General features: G+C 42.4%; 1 protein-coding gene across 2 annotated transcripts; it reads left to right on the forward strand.

The window, feature by feature from the left end:
* Positions 1-5,141: 5,141 nt before the first annotated feature.
* LOC118401763 (NACHT, LRR and PYD domains-containing protein 1 homolog) lies at positions 5,142-26,768 on the forward strand. Of its 2 annotated transcripts, none has more exons than XM_052476225.1 (14): positions 5,142-5,330; positions 5,855-5,933; positions 10,662-10,910; positions 12,239-12,268; positions 12,400-14,134; positions 14,388-14,468; positions 14,775-14,942; positions 15,833-15,892; positions 16,043-16,135; positions 24,352-24,435; positions 24,662-24,817; positions 25,472-25,627; positions 25,721-25,816; positions 25,923-26,768. In XM_052476225.1, exons 2-14 carry the CDS (start codon positions 5,906-5,908, stop codon positions 26,104-26,106), a joined length of 3,120 nt encoding a protein of 1,039 aa, XP_052332185.1. In that variant the 5' UTR covers positions 5,142-5,330; positions 5,855-5,905; the 3' UTR covers positions 26,107-26,768. The 2 variants fall into 2 exon arrangements, with proteins under 2 accessions (XP_052332185.1, XP_052332184.1); XM_052476224.1 differs by having other exon boundaries at positions 5,858-5,933.
* Positions 26,769-26,829: the final 61 nt, after the last annotated feature.

Below are 26,829 nucleotides of genomic sequence, written 5' to 3' on the forward strand. Positions count from 1 at the left end.
AACAAGCTATTTCAATTCTGGTTCTCGTTCTTATCACACAGGTGGTTCTCCACAAGCCCCAGCTGGTCATGGTGGTTACCAGGAGTGATGGAACCATCATGTGACACACCAGCAACCTGGTCAGCAAGACAAGCCAGAGGGGGCGTGTTAAAGTATAACCATTGGTCGATTCCATGTCTACTGAACAAGAGCCCCACCTGTTGCTCGTGGTCTCCAAGAGAGGTGCCGGTGTAACAGAATAACTTTACGTCCGTCCCCTCGCCCATACCCGGGCGCGAACCAGGGACCCTCTGCACACATCGACAACAGTCACCCTCGAAGCATCGTTACCCATCGCTCCACAAAGCCGCGGCCCTTGCAGAGCAAGGGGAACTACTACTTCAAGGTCTCAGAGCAAGTGACGTAACCGATTGAAACGCTATTTAGCACGCACCGCTAACTAAGCTAGCCGTTTCACATCCGTTACACCGGTTTAGACTAGGAAGAATGGGACTGGGGCCTCCGGCTATAAGGCTGAATGACTGATACATTATCTAAGAAAAGAAGACAGATCACTACAAAGAGAGCCAGCGGAGAAGTGTGTAAGTATGAGTGACGGAGGTCAGTAAGGCTTGATTAACCTTGACACTTCATCCCACACAAGCTCACACCGAGACTAGAACCCCGGGACCTCTGCCTCGCAAACCATGTGTGGCCGCCCTCGTTGATGACGTCTTAGCCAACTACAAACCATGTGTGGCCTCATCGTTGATGACGTCTTAGCCAACTACAAACCATGTGTGGCCTCATCGTTGATGACGTCTTAGCCAACTACAAACCATGTGTGGCCTCATTGTTGATGATGTCTTAGCCAACTACAAACCATGTGTGGCCGCATTGTTGATGATGTCTTAGCCAACTACAAACCATGTGTGGCCTCATTGTTGATGATGTCTTAGCCAACTACAAACCATGTGCGGCCTCATTGTTGATGATGTCTTAGCCAACTACAAACCATGTGTGGCCTCATTGTTGATGATGTCTTAGCCAACTACAAACCATGTGCGGCCTCATTGTTGATGATGTCTTAGCCAACTACAAACCATGTGTGGCCTCATTGTTGATGACGTCTTAGCCAACTACAAACCATGTGCGGCCTCATTGTTGATGATGTCTTAGCCAACTACAAACCATGTGTGGCCTCATTGTTGATGATGTCTTAGCCAACTACAAACCATGTGTGGCCTCATTGTTGATGACATCTTAGCCAACTACAAACCATGTGCGGCCTCATTGTTGATGATGTCTTAGCCAACTACAAACCATGTGTGGCCTCATTGTTGATGACATCTTAGCCAACTACAAACCATGTGCGGCCTCATTGTTGATGATGTCTTAGCCAACTACAAACCATGTGTGGCCGCATTGTTGATGATGTCTTAGCCAACTACAAACCATGTGTGGCCTCATTGTTGATGATGTCTTAGCCAACTACAAACCATGTGCGGCCTCATTGTTGATGATGTCTTAGCCAACTACAAACCATGTGCGGCCTCATTGTTGATGATGTCTTAGCCAACTACAAACCATGTGCGGCCTCATTGTTGATGATGTCTTAGCCAACTACAAACCATGTGTGGCCTCATTGTTGATGATGTCTTAGCCAACTACAAACCATGTGTGGCCTCATTGTTGATGATGTCTTAGCCAACTACAAACCATGTGTGGCCTCATTGTTGATGATGTCTTAGCCAACTACAAACCATGTGTGGCCTCATTGTTGATGACATCTTAGCCAACTACAAACCATGTGCATTGTTGATGGCCTCATTGTTGATGATGTCTTAGCCAACTACAAACCATGTGTGGCCTCATTGTTGATGATGTCTTAGCCAACTACAAACCATGTGTGGCCTCATTGTTGATGATGTCTTAGCCAACTACAAACCATGTGTGGCCTCATTGTTGATGATGTCTTAGCCAACTACAAACCATGTGTGGCCTCATTGTTGATGATGTCTTAGCCAACTACAAACCATGTGTGGCCTCATTGTTGATGATGTCTTAGCCAACTACAAACCATGTGTGGCCTCATTGTTGATGATGTCTTAGCCAACTACAAACCATGTGTGGCCTCATCGTTGATGACGTCTTAGCCAACTACAAACCATGTGTGGCCTCATTGTTGATGATGTCTTAGCCAACTACAAACCATGTGTGGCCTCATTGTTGATGATGTCTTAGCCAACTACAAACCATGTGCGGCCTCATTGTTGATGATGTCTTAGCCAACTACAAACCATGTGTGGCCTCATTGTTGATGATGTCTTAGCCAACTACAAACCATGTGTGGCCGCATTGTTGATGACGTGTTGGCCAACTACACTACAAAAAGATAACAATTTGATATCTCCCGTTGCACATTAATCGATTAGACATGTCTACAATCTCATAGAAGAAAAAAACCTCAATGAAAAGAAATCCCACTTTCATGTATTTCTGTGGATCAGTCCAGAATATGATAATACCCCTGTAGCTACATTGACGTCTCTCCTTTTAAATGGATGGCATTGGCAAGGGTATCCAGGCACCCATAGATAGATCATCCAGACATGCATAGGTTGTGTTTCTGTGAACAAATGCAAAGGTGTGTTACCATGTTTTACATTTAAAATGACAATAAACTCTTGGAGTATTTATTTTGTCTTTATTAACCCAGATAAATAAGTTAGAACACAATCTATTTTACAATAAATACTTTGTGTGTTTTCTGACCTCTCTGGTCTATACTGGCCACTGTTGGGACCGACCCTGATTGTGTTGGACCCCCCCCTCCCCCCCCCCCTCTTCATCTTTGCTATCATCGCTAAGGAAGTAGTTTGATATGGCCTGTTTAACTGAGGCAGTGCACCTATTTCTCAATGACCTAAATAGCTGCCATTTAGACTACGAGACAGTTTGTCTACCAGCCTTGACCCAGGCTTGATTTCTTAGTAAAGGAGAGTCAAATGTATTATTTCTTTGCTTGAAAGGTGCATGTTAATCAGCCAGAGGGGTAAAAATGGAATTATTCAAGTGCCAGAACAGGGTCTGGTATGAAAGTAGTAGAAATAAGATCTACAAAACGTAGATCATGAAGGAAAGCCTGGGGTGAGATTTTTTTTTTACATTTCTCTTCACATTTATGCAAGGGACAGAGTTTTTCAATTTTGTATCTCTAATGCAAGCAATAGCGTAGTGTTCGCTGATATCATTTGCAAAAACACCACTAGCCAAAATATTTATGGGGCGGGTAGTCATGGTAACAACAATCAATAATATATACTCGGCCTTGTCTCAGGATGGTAAGTTGGTGGTTGAAGATATCTCTCTAGTGGTGTGGGGGCTGTGCTTTGGCAAAGTGGGTGGGGTTATATCCTTCCTGTTTGGCCCTGTCCGGAGGTATCATCGGATGGGGCCACAGTGTCTCCTGACCCCTCCTGTCTCAGCCTCCAGTGTTTATGCTGCAGTAGTTTATGTGTCGGGGGGCAAGGGTCAGTTTGTTATATCTGGAGTACTTCTTCTGTCTTATCAGGTGTCCTGTGTGAATTTAAGTATGCTCTCTTTAATTCTCTCTTTCTTTCTCTCTCTCGGAGGACCTGAGCCCTAGGACCATGCCTCAGGACTACCTGGCATGATGACTCCTTGCTGTCCCCAGTCCACCTGGCCGTGCTGCTGCTCCAGCTTCAACTGTTCTGCCTGAGGCTATGGAATCCTGACCTGTTCACCGGACGTGCTACCTGTCCCAGACCTGCTGTTTTCAAATCTCTAGAGACAGCAGGAGTGGTGGAGATTCTCTTAATGATCAGCTATGAAAAGCCAACTGACATTTACTCCTGAGGTGCTGACTTGCTGCACCCTTGACAACTACTATGATTATTATTATTTGACCATGCTGGTCATTTATGAACATTTGAACATCTTGGCCATGTTCTGTTATAATCTCCACCCGGCACAGCCAGAAGAGGACTGGCCACCCCTCATAGCCTGGTTACTCTCTAGGTTTCTTCCTAGGTTTTGGCCTTTCTAGGGAGTTTTTCCTAGCCACCGTGCTTCTACACCTGCATTGCTTGCTGTTTGGGGTTTTAGGCTGGGTTTCTGTACAGCACTTTGAGATATCTGTTGATGTACGAAGGGCTATATCAATACATTTGATTTGATTTGATTTAAGGAGTTTTTTGTTGTTGTACATTAATCCAAGTGGCTTTCGTTATAAACTGAACTCAAGACAGATATTCTTAACCTTTTACTGCAGTGGGTTAAATCAGGGTCACACAGAGTGTTTCTTGGTAGTCTTAAACAAATCTAATTTGAAACAAAAGTATACACCTCACACACATGATTATGGGCTGAAATAAGAGAAGACACCTATACCATGTCAGATATAAAGTTGAAATGTATTACATTGAGTTTGCATCCCAATATTACACTTATATAAAAATATAGTCAAATTGTATTTGTCACGTACACATGGTTAGCAGATGTCAAGATTATCCCCTTTTTTCCCATTTTCACCTATAATGACATATCCAAATGTAACTGCCTGGTGCTCGGGACCTGAAGCAAGGATATGCATTTTCTTGATACCATTTGAAAGGAAACACTTTGATGTTTGTGGAAATGTGAAATCACTGTCGTTGAATAGATCTAGTAAAAGATAATACAAAGAAAAAAATATGATTTTTTATTATTTTCTCCATCTTTGAAATGCAAGAGAAAGGCCATAATGAATTATTCTAGCCCATGTGCAGTCTGTAATAGCTACTGTAAATTGGACAGTGCAGTTTGATTAACACGAATTTAAGCGTTCTGCCCATATCAGATATGTCTATGTCCTGGGACTTTTTGTTTTGTTTCTTACAACCTCATGTTAATCACATTAGTTCAACACTCCTGAGGTCGGGACACCGATTCTGTAGAGGGTAATGCGAGTGTAGCGAAATGCTTGTGCTTCCAGTTCCAACAGTGCAGTATAAGACCAATGGAATGGTCTAAAATGTGCAAACTCTGTCCACCCGGGGCACCCGGCCATGCAAAACGAACTTGCCCAATCTCTGTGTGTCTGTGATCCTTCTCCTTCCACGTTGCTGCACGTGCATGAGTTCCAGGAAGTGTAAGGGGGAGTGGTTTACAGTTTGTCAGGGAGCAGGGAAGAGTAAACCCCTGTCCTTCTGATGGAATATGTCTTAGTTTAAATAACCACTGGAGACAAACATACAGCGAACCTTTAACATGTTGAAGTTACAGCCTTTAGATTGATGTGATCTGAAAGACATGATGTTATCCATTAACTTTAGCTGTGGATGTGAACGGTGAGTATAAGTCCACTTGAACACAGCAAACAGAAACTTGCTGTTTTTTTATCAACACAAAAACAAAGAGGAAGTCAAATATGTTTTGGTGTGCCTTCCGTAGAAACCAAAATAAAAAGGATTTGTGGGCCCCAGAGAGTCCAAGAAAAATGATACTACAGACATTTCAAACTATAGAAAGGGAAGTGGTCTCAATATCTGTTGCATATGTAACGGATGTGAAACGGCTAGCTTAGTTAGCGGTGCGCGCTAAATAGCGTTTCAATCGGTGACGTCACTTGCTCTGAGACCTTGAAGTAGTAGTTCCCCTTTGCTCTGCAAGGACCGCTGCTTTTGTGGAGCGATGGGTAACGATGGTTTGAGGGTGACTGTTGTTGATGTGTGCAGAGGGTCCCTGGTTCGCGCGAGGGGACGGTCTAAAGATATACTGTTACACATAGAGAATACTCCATATACTGTATGCATTAACATTAGCTATTGAATATGGGCACATAATTGTGGAGCATAACTGACTGTTTCCCTAGTAGACAACCAGTGAAGAGAGACGATTTAATGCTGAGGTGTGACCTTTCCTGATGAACAAAATGGAGTCGTCTGAAGACAGTAAGTTAGACCTGGATATGGTCTGAGATACAGTGCATTCAGAAAGTATTCAGACCCCTTGACTTTTCCACAACTACACACAATACCCCATAATGACAAAGCAAAAAACAGGTTTAGACATTTCTGAAAATGTATTACAAATTAAAAAATACAGTACCAGTCAAACGTTTGGACACACCTACTCATTCAAGGTGTTTTCTTTATTTGTACTATTTTCTACATTCTCAAATAAAATAGTGAAGACATCAACTATGAAAAAAACAGGTAATGGAATCATGTAGTAATCAAAAAGTGTTGAACAAATAAAAATACATTTTAGATTTTAGATTCTCCAAAGTAGCCACCCTTTGCCTTGATGACAGCTTTACACGCTCAAGGCTGTAACCATTGGGTTCTTGGTCACCTCCCTGACCAATGCCCTTCTCCCCCGATTGCGCAGTTTGGCCGGATGGTCAGCTCTAGGAAGAGTCTTGGTGGTTCCAAATTTATTCCATTTAAGAGTGATGGAGGCCACTGAGTTCTTGGGGACCTTCAATGCTGTAGAATGGTTTTTTCCAGATTTCTGCCTTGACACGATCCTATCTCAGAGCTCTACAGATAATTAATTTGACCCTAATGGCTTGCTCTGAGATGCACTGCCATCTGTGGGACCTTATATAGACAGGTTTGTGCCTTTCCAAATCATGTCCAATCAATTTAACTTGCCACGGGTGGACTCCAAACAAGTTGTAGAAACATCTCCAGGATGATCAATGGAAACAGGATGCACCTGACCTCAATTTTGAGACTCATAGCAAAGGGTCTGAATACTTATGTAAATAAAGTATTTCTGTTTTTTATTTGTAATACATTTGGAAACATTTCTAAAAAAAAAACTGTCATTATGGGGTATTGTGTGTAGATTAATGAGGAAAAACATGTTAATCAATTTTAGAATAAGGCTGTAATGTAACAAAATGTGGAAAAGGTCAAGGGGTCTGAATACTTTCCAAATGTACTGAACTATACTAAATCAAATCAAATCAAATCAAATTTTATTTGTCACATACACATGGTTAGCAGATGTTAAATGCGAGTGTAGCGAAATGCTTGTGCTTCTAGTTCCGACAATGCAGTGATAACCAACAAGTAATCTAACTAACAATTCCAAAACTACTGTCTTATACACAGTGTAAGGGGATAAGGAACATGTACATAAGGATATATGAATGAGTGATGGTACAGAGCAGCATACAGTAGATGGTATCGAGTACAGTATATACATATGAGATGAGTGTGTAGACAAAGTAAACAAAGTGGCATAGTTAAAGTGGCTAGTGATACATGTGTTACATAAGGATGCAGTCGATGATGTAGAGTACAGTATATACATATGCATATGAGATGAATAATGTAGGGTAAGTAACATTATATAAGGTAGCATTGTTTAAAGTGGCTTGTGATATATTTACATAATTCCCATCAATTCCCATTATTAAAATGGCTGGAGTTGGGTCAGTGTCAATGACAGTGTGTTGGCAGCAGCCACTCACTGTTAGTGGTGGCTGTTTAACAGTCTGATGGCCTTGAGATAGAAGCTGTTTTTCAGTCTCTCGGTCCCAGCTTTGATGCACCTGTACTGACCTCGCCTTCTGGATGATAGCGGGGTGAACAGGCAGTGGTTCGGGTGGTTGATGTCCTTGATGATCTTTATGGCCTTCCTGTAACAACGGGTGGTGTAGGTGTCCTGGAGGGCAGGTAGTTTGCCCCGGTGATGCGTTGTGCAGTCCTCACTACCCTCTGGAGAGCCTTACGGTTGAGGGCGGAGCAGTTGCCGTACCAGGCGGTGATACAGCCCGCCAGGATGCTCTCGATTGTGCATCTGTAGAAGTTTGTGAGTGCTTTTGGTGACAAGCCGAATTTCTTCAGCCTCCTGAGGTTGAATAGGCGCTGCTGCGCCTTCTTCACGACGCTGTCAGTGTGAGTGGACCAATTCAGTTTGTCTGTGATGTGTATGCCGAGGAACTTAAAACTAGCTACCCTCTCCACTACTGTTCCATCGATGTGGATAGGGGGTGTTCCCTCTGCTGTTTCCTGAAGTCCACAATCATCTCCTTAGTTTTGTTGACGTTGAGTGTGAGGTTATTTTCCTGACACCACACTCCGAGGGCCCTCACCTCCTCCCTGTAGGCCGTCTCGTCGTTGTTGGTAATCAAGCCTACCACTGTTGTGTCGTCCGCAAACTTGATGATTGAGTTGGAGCGTGCGTGGCCACGCAGTCGTGGGTGAACAGGGAGTACAGGAGAGGGCTCAGAACGCACCCTTGTGGGGCCCCCGTGTTGAGGATCAGCGGGGAGGAGATGTTGTTGCCTACCCTCACCACCTGGGGGCGGCCCGTCAGGAAGTCCAGTACCCAGTTGCACAGGGCGGGGTCGAGACCCAGGGTCTCGAGCTTGATGACGAGCTTGGAGGGTACTATGGTGTTGAATGCCGAGCTGTAGTCGATGAACAGCATTCTCACATAGGTATTCCTCTTGTCCAGGTGGGTTAGGGCAGTGTGCAGTGTGGTTGAGATTGCATCGTCTGTGGACCTATTTGGGCGGTAAGCAAATTGGAGTGGGTCTAGGGTGTCAGGTAGGGTGGAGGTGATATGGTCCTTGACTAGTCTCTCAAAGCACTTCATGATGACGGAAGTGAGTGCTACGGGGGCGTTAGTCGTTTAGCTCAGTTACCTTAGCTTTCTTGGGAACAGGAACAATGGTGGCCCTCTTGAAGCATGTGGGAACAGCAGACTGGTATAGGGATTGATTGAATATGTCCGTAAACACACCGGCCAGCTGGTCTGCGCATGCTCTGAGGGCGCGGCTGGGGATGCCGTCTGGGCCTGCAGCCTTGCGAGGGTTAACACGTTTAAATGTCTTACTCACCTCGGCTGCAGTGAAGGAGAGACCGCATGTTTCCGTTGCAGGCCGTGTCAGTGGCACTGTATTGTCCTCTACTTTGAAGAAATACTAAAATAGTGATTTTGTCAGACAGCTCTGCATTATGGGCAATGTGGCAACAAAATTATCATGGGCTACTTTTTTTCACTCGACAGGGGAGCTTGGCTCATTGTGGACCATAGAAACATTGTTAAATGGTTGTCTGTCTGTTACTGCCAGCAGAGATCAGATGAGGACTTTAAAGACATGCTGTGGAACTTTGCAGACAAGCTTTGAGCTGTACGTGTCAAGATGTAGTTCATACATGCATAATCTATGAGCAGAATGACTGTTTAATCATAATTATCTGCGAAATCCCTAGGTTGAAAGCGAATGCTGCGCTGCGTAATTTCCCCCCACGTGGTCCAGCCCCCTAGGACTTCGAAATCCAATCAGCCCCTCACCATTTGAGTGACAGCTAGCAAGATGCGCACACACAGCAAATCAAAAGAGAAAGCAATGTGGTTTTCGGGGACCACTTTTAGCTCGTGGGGCTACTTTCAGAACTACTGGCTAAAAAGTATACCAAAGTACTGGACAATAAATAATAATGTCGTCAAAAAAAAAGTTTAAGTAGACAATGTAATTAATTTAAGTAAAGTTAATAAATGATAAGCAGTAATGGGCAGTCACTACCATCATGGGGCTCTTATCAATTTATTCTTTGTTGTTAAGAGACAATGGAATGGTTTCAATTATTTGTCAATTGAATGTTCTCAATATTTGTCTTTTGAAATTTCAATTACAAAGCTCTAAAATGATTTCAAGGTCGTATTTCATATTGCATTTAATGTATGAAACCGAAATTGAAAAAAAAACGAACCAAAACAGACCTCAAATAGCGCTAATCGCTCAGCCCTGGCTGTTTAATATACCACTCCATGCTTCTACTATGTAATGGCATTTAAATCAGTGTGGTTTATGTTTTTCAAACAAGTCTCCTATCTGTGACATTTAAATACAAGCAGTAGCTACAGTACCTACATTACAAGGGGAAACACAGATGTGTCACATGGGGTAAAAAAAAAAAAAACTGAGTCATCCAGTGGAGGCTTCCGCTCACGACCAGTAATGGAGATGAGAGCAAGTCCAGTGGCAGCCAGAGGGGGGCGATAGAGCATAGCGAAACTACAGTTGGCCGACATTCTGCTTGTTTTCTCATAGACGTCATCATTCGATCTCAATACACTTTTCTTTTCCCAAAACGAGAATTTGTTGCGACATGACTTTGAGTAGACTTGACTCAATGGCAAACTTTTTTGTGTTTTGTTCTTGTTCGTTGTTTAAGAAGATGTGCAAATTCAAGTTCTTGCACACGGATACTCGAGAGGGTAGGCGTTCCCTAACGGAAATATGCGTGCAGAAAAGCTCCAATAAGATCTCGCTAGCTTGTGCTTGGCTCTGCCCACCTCCTTGCTTGTTCTGCCCACTCTGTAACAGTGGTTCCCATTGTGAAAGGCCCGTCTGTCCCATCTTGACTGGACAAATGTTTGGTTCCATCTTGTGGTCAGCTCTTGAACTGAGCATAATTCTGATTGCAACTCAGAACCTTCCCCACTCTGTTTTCGCAATTCCCAGAACAGCACTGTAGCCACTCATTTAACGAAGATAGCAAGATGGTCAACCAAGATGGCACTTTCAATGAATCTGAATAATATAAAACTTGATATTATATCATTTATATCATAATTAAGTTTATATAGAATGTATATTTATTGAGGTGGTTGGTTTAGGGGAGAGACTGTCATCCAATATGTCCCCTCCACAGGTGCTCAGTTCGTGGACAAGTACATGTCCCAGCTCATTCAGAGGGTCACCATGGTGATGCCTATAGCTGATGAGCTGCTCGCTGAAGGCATGATTCATAAAGAGATGTACTCCAACATCAGTGCTGCCAGGACTAATCAGGACAAAATGAGGGAGCTCTTTAAAGCCCTCCACTCTGGAGGAAACAAAGTGAAATCTACCTTTCTCTCCATACTGAGGGAGAATGAACCTAATCTGGTCCAGGATTTGGGTAAGTGAAGATGTTTGGCAATTTAGATACATGGGCTGGGATTAGGTCAGGCATTCTTGAAAGCCAACGTTTAAAAAAAAAATATATATATATATATATATTAATATTAAGCAAATTTGAAAGATCTATATTTTATAGACCAAATAATCAACTATCTGCTACAGTATCACACAAGGAGAAAGCGCGCCACCATCTGGTGTTTCCCCTGAAAGAGGTTGGTTTAGATATAGGTACAACTCAGTGGAGGCTGCTGAGGGGAGAACGGAGCATACTAATGGCTGGAATGGAGTCAATGGATTGGTATCAACACGGTTTTCATGTGTTTGATACCATTCGCTCCATTCCATCCATTATACTCCATTCCTGACATTATTATGAGCCGTCCTCCCCTCAGCAGCCTCCACTGGTACAACTGTCCCAGGGTCCCAGTTAGAGGACGGAAATGTTGGAAGCACTCAATGTCACTGCCAATGCTAATAAAGCCCTTTGGCCACTAGAGGCCTCTATCATTCTCTATGGCTAGCACACAATAGGAAGCTAGTGTGCTAACAGTATTATCTCGTAATAGGCATACAGCACTCTCTGGCTAGTAGGCTAACACACTATATAGCAGTAATGATTATACCATATTGTATAAAGGGGCTAGGATAGCATACGAGGTATAAACATGATACAATTAGCAGCTAGCATGCTAGGCTAGTTGGCCACAGGCTGTGGGTTGGCATACAGTATAAACAGGCAATAGCTGGAGGCTAGCACGCTAAGCTAGGTTACAGGCTAGTAGCCCTCAAGCTATTGGCTGGCATAGGGAGCTGAATAACCCCTATGCACAGTACAGTTAGCAGCTAGTAGTGAAAAATGTTCCTTAAAGTCACAGAGGGCTATTAAAATAAACTTCTTCATATCATTTTACAGTGAATATAATTTTTCGTGAAGTCTAAGTGTTTAAACTTTGATCAGTTTCTCAGGACGGGCATTTCCTGGCAGAATGCAGATATGGGAAATGTACAGTATTTAAAATACTTGGAAAATGACAAAAACAAGTCATTGATCTTACAAAATTCCCCTATATGTAATTGTATTCATTAATTACAGATTGTTTTTCTTCCAACTATAAAATAATGTTTCATTGCATGACAAGGAACTGAACTGTCAACAATACCTGACGTACTGGTGTTTCTTTGTGGAAACACTGAAATGTGTCAAGTGAAACAATGCCCAACCTAACTGTTGCGTGACAACGTTTTTAATAAATTACGAAGATGCAAAGATTAGCGATATCTTGTGAGAAGGTTAACGTGATATGTATTTGTCAATCATTTATATAGAATGCAGTGGCAAACAAAGAGGTGAACCAGGTAGGACATTTTTATTTTCACCTTTTTAATCAATTACATTTCTTACAATGTTATATGATTTCAAGAATTATACAACAAAAACACCTTTGGAAAATTATGAATTGACTTTCTTTTATTGTTTCAATGTGTAGAGAACAAAATAACAATAAGCCTAAAGTACAAGGAATTCATCAGAGGTGAATATGCCACAGTGCAGGAGTACAACTCTCTCCCTGGAGAACATGTGAAGCTAGATGATCGCTACACTGAGCCCCTGATCATCCAGAAACACCGTCAGCAGAGAGAGAGAGAGGAGGAGATCCGCTCCAGAGGACAGAACTTTTATCAAGTCATGGACCAGAGGGACAGCGATACCTACAAGAGTACCAAAGTGGAGCGGCTGTTTGATCCAGACGAGCACGGAGACATTCAGAGAACAGTGATACTGCAGGGCCACTCTGGAACTGGCAAGTCATTTACCAGTCAGAAGATCATGTCTGACTGGGCCTTTGGAAGACTTTACGAAGACCGATTTGACTTTGTTTTTCACCTGAGGTGCAAAGAACTGAACCAGGCCACTGGGAGAAAAAGTCTGATGGATCTGCTTAACTACGATCAGAGTTCATCATCAATGATCAAGCAGGTCCTTCACCAGTCTCCTGAGAGGGTTCTCTTCCTGGTAGACGGCTTTGATGAGCTCAAATTCTCACTTGATGTACCTAAAGACTCCCTTCCCAGGGACCCGTGGACACAATGCTCCCCCGAAGTGACACTGAGTGGCCTGATATGGAAACATATCTTACCCGAGTCCTTTCTGCTTGTCACCACCAGGTCCACAGCGTTGGACAAACTAAAAGAAGTGGTCAAACATCCAGTGAGATACGCTGAGATATTGGGCTTTTCTAAAGAGGGGGTGGAGGAATACATCAATAGATTCTTCAAGAAGAAGCAACACTCACAGCAAGCCTATGACGCTGTGAGAAAAAATGAAACACTTTTCACCGCATGTTTCATTCCAGTCATCTGCTGGATCATTTGCACAGTTTATAGGGAGCAGTTTGATGAAGGCACAGAGATGATACAATCACTGGAGACCACCACCTCCATCTTTGTTGAATTTGTTGACACTCTGTTGAAGCACCACTGTCAGGATTTAGGTCAGTCAGCTCTTACTATCCTCCAAGGACTAGGCAAGCTGGCAGAACAGGGAATGGAAGAGCAGCAAGTCTTATTTGACCATGATAGTGTGTCACAGACAGTGTCAGATCCTTCCAAAGTCCCCTTCTTGTGTAAGTTTCTCCAAAAGAAAAGAGTAAGTCAGACCACTATGTACAGCTTCATGCACCTCAGCTTCCAGGAGTTTTTCACAGCCCTCTCATACATGTCACTGGGTGATGAGGAAGCTCAGGAGAAAGTGAGAGAGCTACTTTCCAAGGTTCAATGTGGGAAAAAAAACAGTCACCTGCTACCCATAGTTCAATTTCTCTTCGGCATCGTAAACAAGGAAGTGGGAAAACGGCTCGAGGATAAAAAATACATCTCTTGTTCTCAAGGAATTTGGACCCAGCTCAAACATTTTATTCTGGAAGTCATTGAAAAAGGAAAGGAGGATCGAAACGCCATTGATTATCACATTTCATCAATGTGGCTTTTTGCGTTTCACTGTCTATATGAACTACATGTAGATGATTTTGTAAAGAAAGCCATGAATACATACACAGAATTTAATCTGACTCACATTCCCCTGACAAAAACAGACTGTTGGGTGCTGAAGTACTGCTTTCAGCATTGCACGTGCATTCAAACACTCATTCTCAACTGGTGCAAGTTATCTGCAGAGAAGATAAAAATCCTTCTGCCAGCATTGGAAAAATGTCAACATCTCGAGTGAGTATATTTGCATTTCCCTTTCTCACCCTAGAACAAGGCTGATTTTCATACATAAAATAATATATACAGTATATATTTCCCCAAATGTTATTTGAATTAATTATAATAATAATAACTGGTTGATGCTCAATATAATGTTTATTTCATAAAAAGGTTATTTGGACATAGATATTTGTTTTAATTTAAACTCTTGAATGAATTATTTATGTCATTTTTGTCACTTAATTGTTTTTGGTATTTGTTTTTGTAGGTTGCAGGTGGACGACCTAGCCGATGATGATTTAGATGGTCTGTTGACAGCGCTGGGAGAAGGAAAGAGTTTGGAGCTGGAGTAAGAATCACATGATCTTTACTGTAACATCAAACCTTATTTGTCATCTATCAAATGTTACAGTGCATTCGGAAAGTATTCAGGTCCCTTTACATTTTCCACATTTTGTTACGTTACAGCCTTATTCTAACATTTAAAAAAAAAAAATTCCCTCATCAATCTACACACAAGTCGAGGGGTTCTGAATACTTTCAGAGTGCACTTACATTATATTAATGAGAGTTACTTTAGCCTACCACATCTTTTTTGTTGTTTTTTAAAATAGTGTTTTCTGTGCCTCACGCCAAATTGTACTGTATTTTTCAGTCTGACAGAGAACAACTTCTCTGATGAGAAAGTGCAGAACTTGCTTGTTGCTCTGACTAAACACAAACCCAGAAACATTGACATTGGAGTGAAGTCCATCACCAGCAATACAGCTGACAAATTCATGTTCCTCATCAATAAGGCACATGGAGACTTGGAAAGCATAGGGTAAGTAACTTTTCATTTAGCTTCCAACCAACCTGTAATATAAAACACAATGTTTCCTCGAATAACAATTAGGATGGAACATACATGGTAAATGCATAATGTCTGTTACAAAAAGGGTTAATTAATTAACATGTAGGTAATGCACAAGTGAACATAAATACACAATTGATTAATAACAAAGGCATTTTATATAGTTTGTGATAAAAAAAAGGGTTTAGTCCAATTATGGTGGAAAATAAGTATTTCTTTGAATTTGAGAGTTGTTAAATTTCTCCAGCTCCATCCCTCAGCTTTTTACCAAACCAGGGTGCAGAGTCCGCCTTGTTAATTGTTATCAACTGCTGATTGCCACCCCAACGGTAGGGCTCCCAGTCCCCTGCAAGGTGTTGCACTACACTTGATTAAGTGGTTTACAACACACCATGTCGTGTTTCAAAACAGCCCAAGATGATGTGTTTCAATACTCCAGCAAAGTTAAGGTTTTGTCTCCTTTGTGTTGGTGGCAGCTCAGCTACCACTCGTTTTGGTGTTAGTTACAAAGCGCTTAATTTCAACAGTGTACCACATCTTGTAAATATTTGGACTAGACTTGGAGAGTCAGAAACCCAAGATTTGAGTTAGCAGTAGTTACTTAGGACTAGTAATCTTAACATTAGTACACTAGTAAGTAATCTTAACACCCAATTGACAAAAACAAGGGAATTGTGGGAACCCTGTTATTCATTGTCACACTGGACCATTTCAGTCTGTGCGGAGTCACACTGGCACTGGTCTGCAGAATTTGACATTTTGGGGGTTGAATTCAACCCGTGATTGGACACAATATAAAACATGGCCATAATCATGTTAATTAAATAGCCTCTTAACAGTATGATATGTTACTGTTTCAGGCTTCATTGTTGTGAGAATGTTACATTGGAAGCCAATCTACAGAAAAATGGAGTCAATGGGTGAGTTTCTTCTACATTGTCTCAGTAGAAAGGTGCACTTCAGTGATATTGCATGCTGTACAGTTGTAAACATGTTGTTGTTTTTTGAGTGTAGATGTCTTGTCGATCAAAATATTCATGTAATAATTCAACCATCTCTTGCCTGTGAAGGACTCTCCAAACTTCTCTTTGGTTAAAAGTGTCTGACATGAAAATGATCTGTGACTGTATCAGGGCATCTGGCTACAGTTTGAGTGAAATAGAGTAAGTACAATTTATCATCTCTAATACTACATATAATACTACATTTTACAGTGGATATCTTTAATTTATTGTCCATGTTAAGGAAGTGGTTTGGTGAAGCACACTCAAGAGACGAGTAACCTTGTCTAAGACCTGAAGAGTTGCAATGGCTCCCAATGCTTAGTGCTTACTGTAGACTTAAGCTCAGCAGGCTAACACAGTCTTGTGATGCCCAGGAGACCTAGCGATTCGATCCCAAATGGCTATATACACACGGTTGTAGTTTAGCAATATTATTTTATTGTTGCACTCCAGTTCATCTATGACATCGCTATAGGTAACACTCTATTTGACACCTAGCATCATAACACATTATGACATGGTCATAACAGCTGACATAACTTGACATAACGTGTCATGATATGGTCATAACACTGTCGTGGCCCATATATTTAGACCTGTTGTGACATACAGTATATTGCGTTATTTTATGGCTGGTTATGACACCTACATGAGAGTGTCAAAACCCACCAAATCTATCACACAAGGCAAACCATTCTATTACACCACACTATGTTAACGTAATATAACATTTTCTGAAATTGACCATATTAAATGATCATTGTAATTGAGCACACATTGATGTCAGACATGTATCTGCGCGAATGCTTTGTTGCTGATGCAAGAGCAGATTTCAGGAGCAGGACAAGACACTGTCTTTGGCTGTGTCTAGACCTAACAGTTAATGCAGTTTTTGTATTCTGAACATGGAATTCAAAACACGTCATGCGTGTTTAAATGTGTCCACCATGTCCACATTGTGTTCCCTTTGGCCGCGCTGTATTCAAATGCCAGTATGCATAGGCTAAATATTATAATAACACAACAACAACTTGATGGCAGTAGCTAACTAGTGTAGCTAACTAGCCAGCTAGCCTCTGTAGCTAGTCAGCAAGCTAGCAACCAAAGCTGATGGGATTGCAAATGGATTAGCATAACTTGTTTTCAAAATGTCTTTGAGGCCAGAAAACACATTCCCCACACACTAGGAAAACATTTCCTCCAAAGTTATAATGAAGGTGATTCTCCGTCCCAAAACACACGTTTTCTGGAGACTTGTGGGCAGAGTGCTGATGACATTGCCCATTGTATGCGCTTTCAATAGCCTGATTGCTTCCAGACTGAGGAGAATTCCACACACAATGCGTTCCTTGATCACCTCCTGCCGTTTCAATGTGATCTTCGTAAGTCTCATGTAAGAGTCAGGTGTAAACACTGATGACTGACATAATGGGCATGTACGTGACCTTTCTGGTTTATATCCTTGTGATGGTAATCATTCTTATTGACAGTGTAATAAACTGTATTTTCTTCATCCAAGTAAATTGACAGAGGAAAGTCCCAAAAATTGACTCCAGTCACCCAAGTCATAGACTGTTTTCTCAGCTACCGCACGGCAAGTGGTACCGGAGCGCCAAGTCTAGGACCAAAAGGTTCCTTAACAGCTTCTAACCCCCCAAGCCATGAGACTGCTGAACAACTAATAAAATGTCCACCGGACTATTTACATTGACCCCGTCCTCCATTTGTTTTGTACACTGCTGTTACTCGCTGTGTATTATCTATGCATAGTCACTTCACCCCTACCTACATGCACAAATGACCTCGACTAACCTGTACCTCCGCACATTGACTGGGTACCGGTACCCGCTGTATATAGCCTCATATTTTATTGTGATATTTTTTGATTATTTTTTACTTTAGTTAATTTGGTAAATATTTTCTTAACTCTTGCTGTTGGTTAAAAGGCTTGTAAGTAAGCATTCACAGTAAGGTCTACCTACACATGTTGGTTAAAAGGCTTGTAAGTAAGCATTCACAGTAAGGTCTACCTACACATGTTGGTTAAAAGGCTTGTAAGTAAGCATTCACAGTAAGGTCTACCTACACATGTTGGTTAAAAGGCTTGTAAGTAAGCATTCACGGTAAGGTCTACCTACACATGTTGGTTAAAGGCTTGTAAGTAAGCATTCACGGTAAGGTCTACTACACATGTTGTATTGGGCGCATATGACAAATAATGCTTTGTGACAGTGTGTCACAAAAAAAAGTGTGTCACAAAAAATAAAAACCTGTAAAGAATGAATTAAAACAACAACAAAGGATTTAACTCTAAAATCATATTATTTATTATTTATTGTCTTTTCACTGCCAATAAGTTTCCTTTAGTTTAAAATGTTTGTTTCTGCAGCCTCCATCAAGGTCTTCACCTTCCCCCTGGATACAGCAGATGCGTTACTTTCTCTAAAAACATCTAAGTAAAGAAACAGACATCAGAATAGAGTATGCTACAATGCAACACCGCTAAAGAAAGCTGAAAACTTCATCCCAAATACACTGAGTATACAGCACATTAAGAACACAAGCTCTTTCCATGACATAGATATGATCCCTTATTGATGTCACTTGTTAAATTCACTTCAATCAGTGTAGATGAAGGGGAGGAGACAGACTTCTCTGGGATGTCCCACCTCGACAACAGCCAGTGAAATTGCAGGGCGCCAAATTCAAACAGAAATCTCATAATTAAAATTCCTCAAACATACAAGTATTATACACCATTTTAAAGACAAACTTCTTGTTATTCCAATCACAGTGTCCGATTTCAAAAAGAGTTTACGGCGAAAGCACACCATGCGATTATGTTAGGACAGCGCCTAGCCACAAAAACCATACAGACATTTTCCAGCCAAGGAGAAGACTCACAAAGTCAGAAATAGTGATTAAATGAATCACTTACCTTTGATGATCTTCATCTGGTGGTACTCCCAGGACTCCATGTTACACAATAAATGTTTGTTTTGTTCAAGAAATTCCCTCTATGTCCAAATACCTCAGTTTTGTTCTCGCGTTTAGTTCAGTAATCCAAAGGCACAAAGCGCGCTCACAACATCCAGACGAAAAGTCAAAAAAGTTCCATCAAAGGTCGTAGAAACATGTCAAACAATGTTTTTAATCAATCCTTAGGATCTTTTTATCATAAATATTCAATAATATTTCAACCGGACAATACTGTTTTCATTAGAAAGGAAAGAGAACGAACAGCGAGCTCAGGGCGCGATAAACAACTCATAGCTTTCAGCTGAGCCACTTACTCTGAGTGGTCTTATTCTCTCCCCTTTCACAATAGAAGCCTGATACAACTTCTAAAGACTGTTGATATCTACTGGAAGCCTTAGGAAGTGCAATCTGACCCCACAGACACTGGATACTGGATAGGCATTCACTTAACAAACTTTAGAATTCCCACTTCCTGGTTGGATTTTTCTCAGGTTTTTGCCTGCCATATGAGTTCTGTTATAGTCACAGACATTATTTTAACAGTTTTGGAAACTTTAGAGTGTTTTCTATCCTAATCTACCAATATATGCATATCCTAGCTTCTGTGCCTGAGTAACAGGCAGTTTACTCTGGGCACGCTTTTCATCCAAACTTCCCAATGCTGCCCCCTATCCCAATGAAGTTTTAAAGAAGGATCCTTAAGCCTTGAGACAATTGAGATATGCCTTGTGTATGTGTGCCCTTCAGAGGGTGAATGAGCAAGACAAAACATTTAAGTGCCTTTTGAACGGGTTATGGTAGTAGGTGCCAGGCGCACCGGTTTGTGTCAAGAACTGCAACGCTGCTGGGTTTTTCACGCTTAACAGTTTCACATATGTATCAAGAATGGTTCACCACCCAAAGGACATCCAGCCAACTTGACACAACTGTGGGAAGCGTTGGAGTCAACATGCGCTTTTGACACCTTGTAGAGTCCATGCCCCGACGAATTGAGGCTGTCCTTTGGCGAAGGGAGGGGGGAGTTTGCAATTCAATACTGGGAAGGTGTTCCTAAAGTTTGGTATATTATGGCAGTAGCAAACAACACTTTCGCACATTTTCAAATACACTACAATCACGTTTTCTCAACGTTTTCATGACATACTGTAGCTAAAGCTAGCTCTCAACTATGCATGTCGCTAGCTAGCTAATAGTTAGCTACCATGTAGTTAGTGTTTGTTTAGCTAATGTTAGCTACATAACACTGTCACTAACCCTGTCGATCAGACCAACAGCGTCATTGCTTTTTGGTATAACAGAAGCACATTAATTTCCAAAGAAACTTGCATCATTGTGTTGTAGAGGCAATTGCAGTACTTTCTAAATAGTAGAAGAAAGTGAATGTTGAACTGTTGTTACACACATATCAAGTACAACTGTTGGATTACAAGGTGAAATAAGTTTGACTGCAGAATGTATTACGCAGCATTGATGCGATGACGCTGCCAGTCTGATCGCGGAGCAAAGATGGTGGTGTGCAAAACAACTATGATTTATTGGGGTAACAGTACATCTGATTCACTACATACTGTATACAGTGCTAATTATCCAAACATATTATAGAACAGGCCTGTGTATTAATAAATGAAAACCCAGCTCTGCAAGCTTTAGATCTTCAAAATATGATCTTTGATCAGTGAAACTCTATATTTGGTGATCAACTAATGTATTTTGACATTATAACGCTTGCGGAGCTGGTGAATGGGAGTTTGTACTGAGCTTGTTGGGCGTTAGAGAGGTCTCTAACAGTTACTGGTTCAGTGCTGAATTAGCTAGCTAATGTTAGCGGTTAGCATGCAACTGTTAGATACACATTTCATGAAAAGTAACCTTCTAAAATAGATATCATTCTTTTGGTTCATACAGTGGGGCAAAAAAGTATTTAGTCAGCCACCAATTGTGCAAGTTCTCCCACTTAAAAAGATTAGAGAGGCCTGTAATTTTCATCATAGGTACACTTCAACTATGACAGACAAAATGAAAAAACAAATCCATTAAATCACATTGGAGGATTTTTTATGAATTTATTTGCAAATTATGGTGGAAAATACGCATTCTCACGTAGGTATTCCTCTTGTCCAGATGGGTTAGGGCGATTGCGTCGTCTGTGGACCTATTGGGGCAGTAAACAAATTGGAGTGGGTCTAGGGTGTCAGGTAGGGTGAAGGTGATATGGTCCTTGACTAGTCTCTCAAAGCACTTCATGATGAAGGAAGTGAGTGCTACTGGGCGGTAGTCATTTAGCTCAGTTACCTTAGCTGTCTTGGGAACAGGAACAATGGTGGCCCTCTTGAAGCATGTGGGAACAGCAGACTGGGATAAGGGTGATTGAATATGTCCGTAAACACACCAGCCAGCTGGTCTGCGCATGCTCTGAGGACGTGGCTGGGGATGCCGTCTGGGCCTGCAGCCTTGCGAGGGTTAACACGTTTAAATGTTTTACTCGTGTCAGGCTGCAGTGAAGGAGGGTCCGCAGGTTTTGGTAGCGGCCGTGTCAGTGGCACTGTATTGTCCTCAAAGCGAGTAAAGAGGTTTTTTAGTCTGTCTGGGAGCAAGACATCAATGTCCTCGACGGGGCTGGTTTTCTTTTTGTAATCCGTGATTGACTGTAGACCCTGCCACATACCTCTTGTGTCTGAGCCGTTGAATTGCAACTCTACTTTGTCTCTATACTGATGCTTAGCTTGTTTGATTGCCTTGCGGAGGGAACAGCTACACTGTTTGTATTCGGTCAGGTTTTCGGTCACCTTGCCCTTTTTAAAAGCAGTGGTTCGCGCTTTCAGTTTCGCGCGAATGCTGCCATCAATCCACGGTTTGTTTTAATAGTTGCTGTGGGTACGACATCGCCGATGCACTTTCTAATGAACTCGCTCACCGAATCGGCATATTCGTCAATGTTGTTGTTGGACGCAATGGGGAACATATCCCAATCAATGTGATCGAAGCAGTCTTGAAGCGTGGAATCAGATTGGTCGGACCAGCGTTGAACAGACCTGAGCGCAGGAGCTTCTTGTTTTAGTTTCTGTCTGTAGGCTGGAAGCAACAAAATGGAGTCGTGGTCAGCTTTTCCGAAAGGAGGGCGGGGGAGGGCCTTATATGCGTCGCGGAAGTTAGAATAACAATGATCCAGGGTTTTACCAGCCCTGGTTGCGCAATCGATATGCTGATAGAATTTAGGGAGTCTTGTTTTCAGATTAACCTTGTTAAAATCCCCTTCTACAATGAATGCAGCCTCAGGATATGTGGTTTCCAGTTTACAAAGAGTCAAATAAAGTTTGTTCAGGGCCATTGATTTGTCTGCTTGCGGGGGAATAAATACGGCTGTGATTATAATCGAAGAGAATTCCCTTGGTAGATAATGCGGTCGACATTTGATTGTGAGGAATTCTAAGTCAGGTGAACAGAAGGACTTGAGTTCCTGTATGTTGTAATGATCACACCACGTCTCGTTAATCATAAGGCATACCAGAAAGATGCTTGTTTCTGTCGGCGCGATGCGTGAAGAAACCAGCTGGCTGCACCGACTCCGATAGCGTCTCTCGAGTGAGCCATGTTTCTGTAAAAACAAAGAACGTTACAATCTCTGATGTCTCTCTGGAAGGCAACCCTTGCTCGGATTTCATCAACCTTCTTGTCAAGAGACTGGACATTGCCGAGTAGTATGGTAGGGAGTGGTGCGCGATGTGCCCGTCTCCGGAGCCTGACCAGAAGACCGCTTCGTTTGCCCCTTTTACGGCGACGGTATTTAGGTTCGCCGGCTGGGATCCGATCCATTGTCCTGGGTAAAAGACAAAACACAGGATCCGCTTCGGGAAAGTCATATTCCTGGTCGTAATGATGGTGAGTTGACGTTGCTCTTATACTCAGTAGTTCCTCCCGACTGTATGTAATGAAACCTAAGATTACCTGGGGTACCAATATAAGAAATAACATGCACATTTTTAAAAAAAATACTGCATAGTTTCCTAGGAACGCGAAGCGAGGCGGCCATCTCTGTCGGCGCCGGAAGTTAACTTTGTTTGAGGCATTGTGCCCTGTTTGTTTTCTCGTTTGTTGTTTTGTTGGCATCATTTTATAATAAAAGGAAAATGTACGCTCGCTGTACCACGCTGCACCTTGGTCCGCTTCTTTTGACAGCTGTGACAGCCATCTTGGCTTACATGCAAAGTTAGTTAGCTTAGCTGGGTTACACTCATTTGAAGGAGAAAATATCACAAGTTTTTCCACTCGATCAAAACACTTATACATCAAAATTACAAGAAAACTCACAATAAAAAATCACAAGAATGGCTTCAGATCAAAGTCTAAATTGAGACCAAAGAGAGCAAGGGTCTTTAAATGAAACATCCAGGCAGCCTCTCATTTTAATAAATTGTCGAGGTATAACTTGTCCTTGTGTTAAAAATTATGTGGGTAAAACAAAGCGCAAATTAAAAGTATGAATCTCGAAGCATCGTAGCACTATTAGGTGCAAAAACTTGAGTTACCCAGTATCGGTAGCTTAGTGGTTAGAGGCGGGTAGCTTAGTGGTTAGAGGAGGGTAGCTTAGTGGTTATAGACAGGTAGCTTAGTGGTTAGAGGCTGGTAGCCTAGTGGTTAGAGGCAGATAGCCTAGTGGTTAGAGGCGGGTAGCCTAGTGGTTAGAGGCAGATAGCCTAGTGGTTAGAGGCGGGTAGCCTAGTGGTTAGAGGCGGGTAGCTTAGTGGTTAGAGGCGGGTAGCCTAGTGGTTAGAGGCGGGTAGCTTAGTGGTTAGAGGCGGGTAGCTTAGTGGTTAGAGGCGGGTAGCCTAGTGGTTAGAGGCGGGTAGCCTAGTGGTTAGAGGCGGGTAGCTTAGTGGTTAGAGGCGGGTAGCCTAGTGGTTAGAGGCGGGTAGCTTAGTGGTTAGAGGCGGGTAGCCTAGTGGTTAGAGGCGGGTAGCCTAGTGGTTAGAGGCGTGTAGCCTAGCGGTTAGAGGCGGGTAGCCTAGCGGTTAGAGGCTTGTAGCCTAGCGGTTAGAGGCGGGTAGCCTAGTGGTTAGAGGCAGGTAGCTTAGTGGCGAGAGGCTGGTAGCTTAGTGGCTAGAGGCGGGTAGCCTAGTGGTTAGAGCGTTGGGTTACTAACCTAAAGGTTGCTGGATCGAATCCCCAAGCTGACAAGGTAAAAATCTAACATTCTGCCCCTGAGCAAGGGAGTTAACCCACCGTTCCCCAGGTGCCGAAAACGTGGATGTCAATTAAGGCAGCCCCCTGCACCTCTCTGATTCCGAGGTTTTGGGTTAAATGCGGAAGACACATGTCAATTGAAGGCATTCAGTTGTACAACTGACTAGGTATCCCCCTTCCCCTAAATAAAGATGTTTCTCTTCTCCTGATGATAGCTTGTCTGTGAGCTATGTGGCTGACCTATTAGACACTGACGTGGATGACCTGAGTGCAATCATCCACCCTGTAGACAAGTTAAGGTGAGGGAGTCGAGATTATACTTCATAAATATTAGCAAATTTCAAATACCTAACATCTATCATGAACCTTTACATTTGACTTGTGAGTTGCATTACATGTCATTTACAAACCCTTTATATTTGTCATGCTGAACTATGCTCAACATACTGTATGTTGCCAGACAGTGGATCATCATGCATTGATTCATGTGTACAAGATTTAATGAAAATGTATCTTGGATTTCAGGCTCAGGTTTCAACACAAAGATTTATATGGACAGGACGCAGTGAGTGAAGGTTTACACTCCCAGATATCACTCAGAGGGCTTGAAATAACCCTCTGTGGCGGTCCCGTATTCGACTGGAGAAAATTATTTCAGCTCGTTCACACTCTGGAGCAACAGTAAGAACTTCTGTCCTCAATAAAATCTCTCTCTCACACACACACACACACACACACACACACACACACACACACACACACACACACACACACACACACACACACACACACACACACACACACACACACACACACACACACACACACACACACACACACACACACACACGGCCGTCTTTCAATCCAAGGTTCTTTATAGGGTACCTCACTAGACAGCTGACAATGCACCTTTCACATGAAGGTAATTTGCATTTGAGTGTTTAGAAGGACACTGCTCCCTAACGCAATTCGGATTGATTCCGGGCCGTAGTGTATAGGGCTCCCGAGTAGCGCAGCGGTTTAAGGCACTGCATCTCAGTGCTACAGGTGTCACTACAGACCCTGGTTCGATGCCAGGCTGTATCACAACCGGCCGTGATTGGGAGTCCCATAGGGCGGCGCACAATTGCCCCAGCGTCATCCAGGTTAGGGTTTGGCCGGGGTGGGCTGTCATTGTAAAATAAGAATTTGTTCTTAACTGACTGGCCTAGTTAAATAAAGGACAAATAAATAATTTTACATATCTGCTGCACACAAACATATGACAATATTTGCTTTACCATGATGAGAGTCTGTGTCTGTCTATGTTTGTGCCATATGAATGACCTCTACCAGTCCAGATTGGGATGAGCATGTTGAAGCACTGATCTCGCTGCTACACTCTCAAACCTCTCTGGAGGACATCAGTCTGTTTGTGAGCCGCTTGACAGAGAGGTGTGCTACCAGTGTAATCAGTCTCAGCCAGGCCTGCCCAAACCTGCGGATGATATCGTGAGTACAACATACTCTCTGTGTCATCTTTGTTCATATTTGTTTCAGTGTAACTGGTCAACTAATGACTCCTCTATTCTCTTTCTCTCTTAGCCTTCATGTAGTTGAACACGGTTTGTTATTGGAGGAGGTATTACAACTCTTACGTGCATCAAAGAGGCACCCAGATTGCCGGGTACTTGTCGCCGGGTATGGATGTACTGTTTTGTATCGTGTCAGTCAGCTGACATAAACCAAATCATCAGCGGATCTCTTCAGATGCGGTGCTAATCATCATTGGTGTGATCCTCCGCAGGTGGAGATGCAGGAAACCTGCTGACCAGTGCACAGGCCGGAAGGACTGGAGTCTCTGTTGTGATGACTCTGTTAGGCTCAATCTACATGGAGAAACATTCACAGAGAATGTGATAAGGCATGGGAAGAAAAGTGACAGGCCTAGTTATCACCCTAATCGTAATAAATGGTGTGTTGTTGCCTAGTGACCATGATGAAGACAACAGAGATGGTGTGTTGTTGCCTAGTGACCACGATGAAGACAACAGAGATGGTGTGTTGTTGCATAGTGACCACGATGAAGACAACAGAGAGGGTGTGTTGTTGCCTAGTGACCACGATGAAGACAGCAGAGAGGGTGTGTTGTTGCCTAGTGACCATGATGAAGACAACAGAGATGGTGTGTTGTTGCCTAGTGACCACGATGAAGACAACAGAGAGGGTGTTGTTGCCTAGTGACCACGATGAAGACAACAGAGAGGGTGTGTTGTTGCATAGTGACAAGACTTTAGCATATAGACTGCTACACCGCCCAAGTTGAATCAATCCCCTGCTCTTGCTCTCTCTAAGTCTCTCTGTCACCCTTCCCTCTCTCTCTCTGTGACACCCTTACACACGTTTGAATCTGACCTGTGCCAATCATGGTCCATAGGGTTCTGTTAAAAAAACAATAGGGTGCCATTTGGGACCCGTGTTTGTACTGGTTAGCATTTCATATATTTAATCTTACTCTGTCTCTAAAAATGAAAAAAGGAGGTTTTATCCTTGTTCTTATGAAAGCTGTGTCTTTTTATTTTTTGTAATACTGTGGAAAAATAATGACATACAATTTGAAAAAATATTGAATAAAAATAAAAATGAAAACACATTTCAGTAATATATTTGTGTTTTTTTCTTAAAGAAGAACCGTTATACAGGAGGAGCATTAC

This window comes from Oncorhynchus keta, chromosome 23 (genome assembly GCF_023373465.1).
Source record: "Oncorhynchus keta strain PuntledgeMale-10-30-2019 chromosome 23, Oket_V2, whole genome shotgun sequence".
NCBI lineage: Eukaryota > Metazoa > Chordata > Actinopteri > Salmoniformes > Salmonidae > Oncorhynchus > Oncorhynchus keta.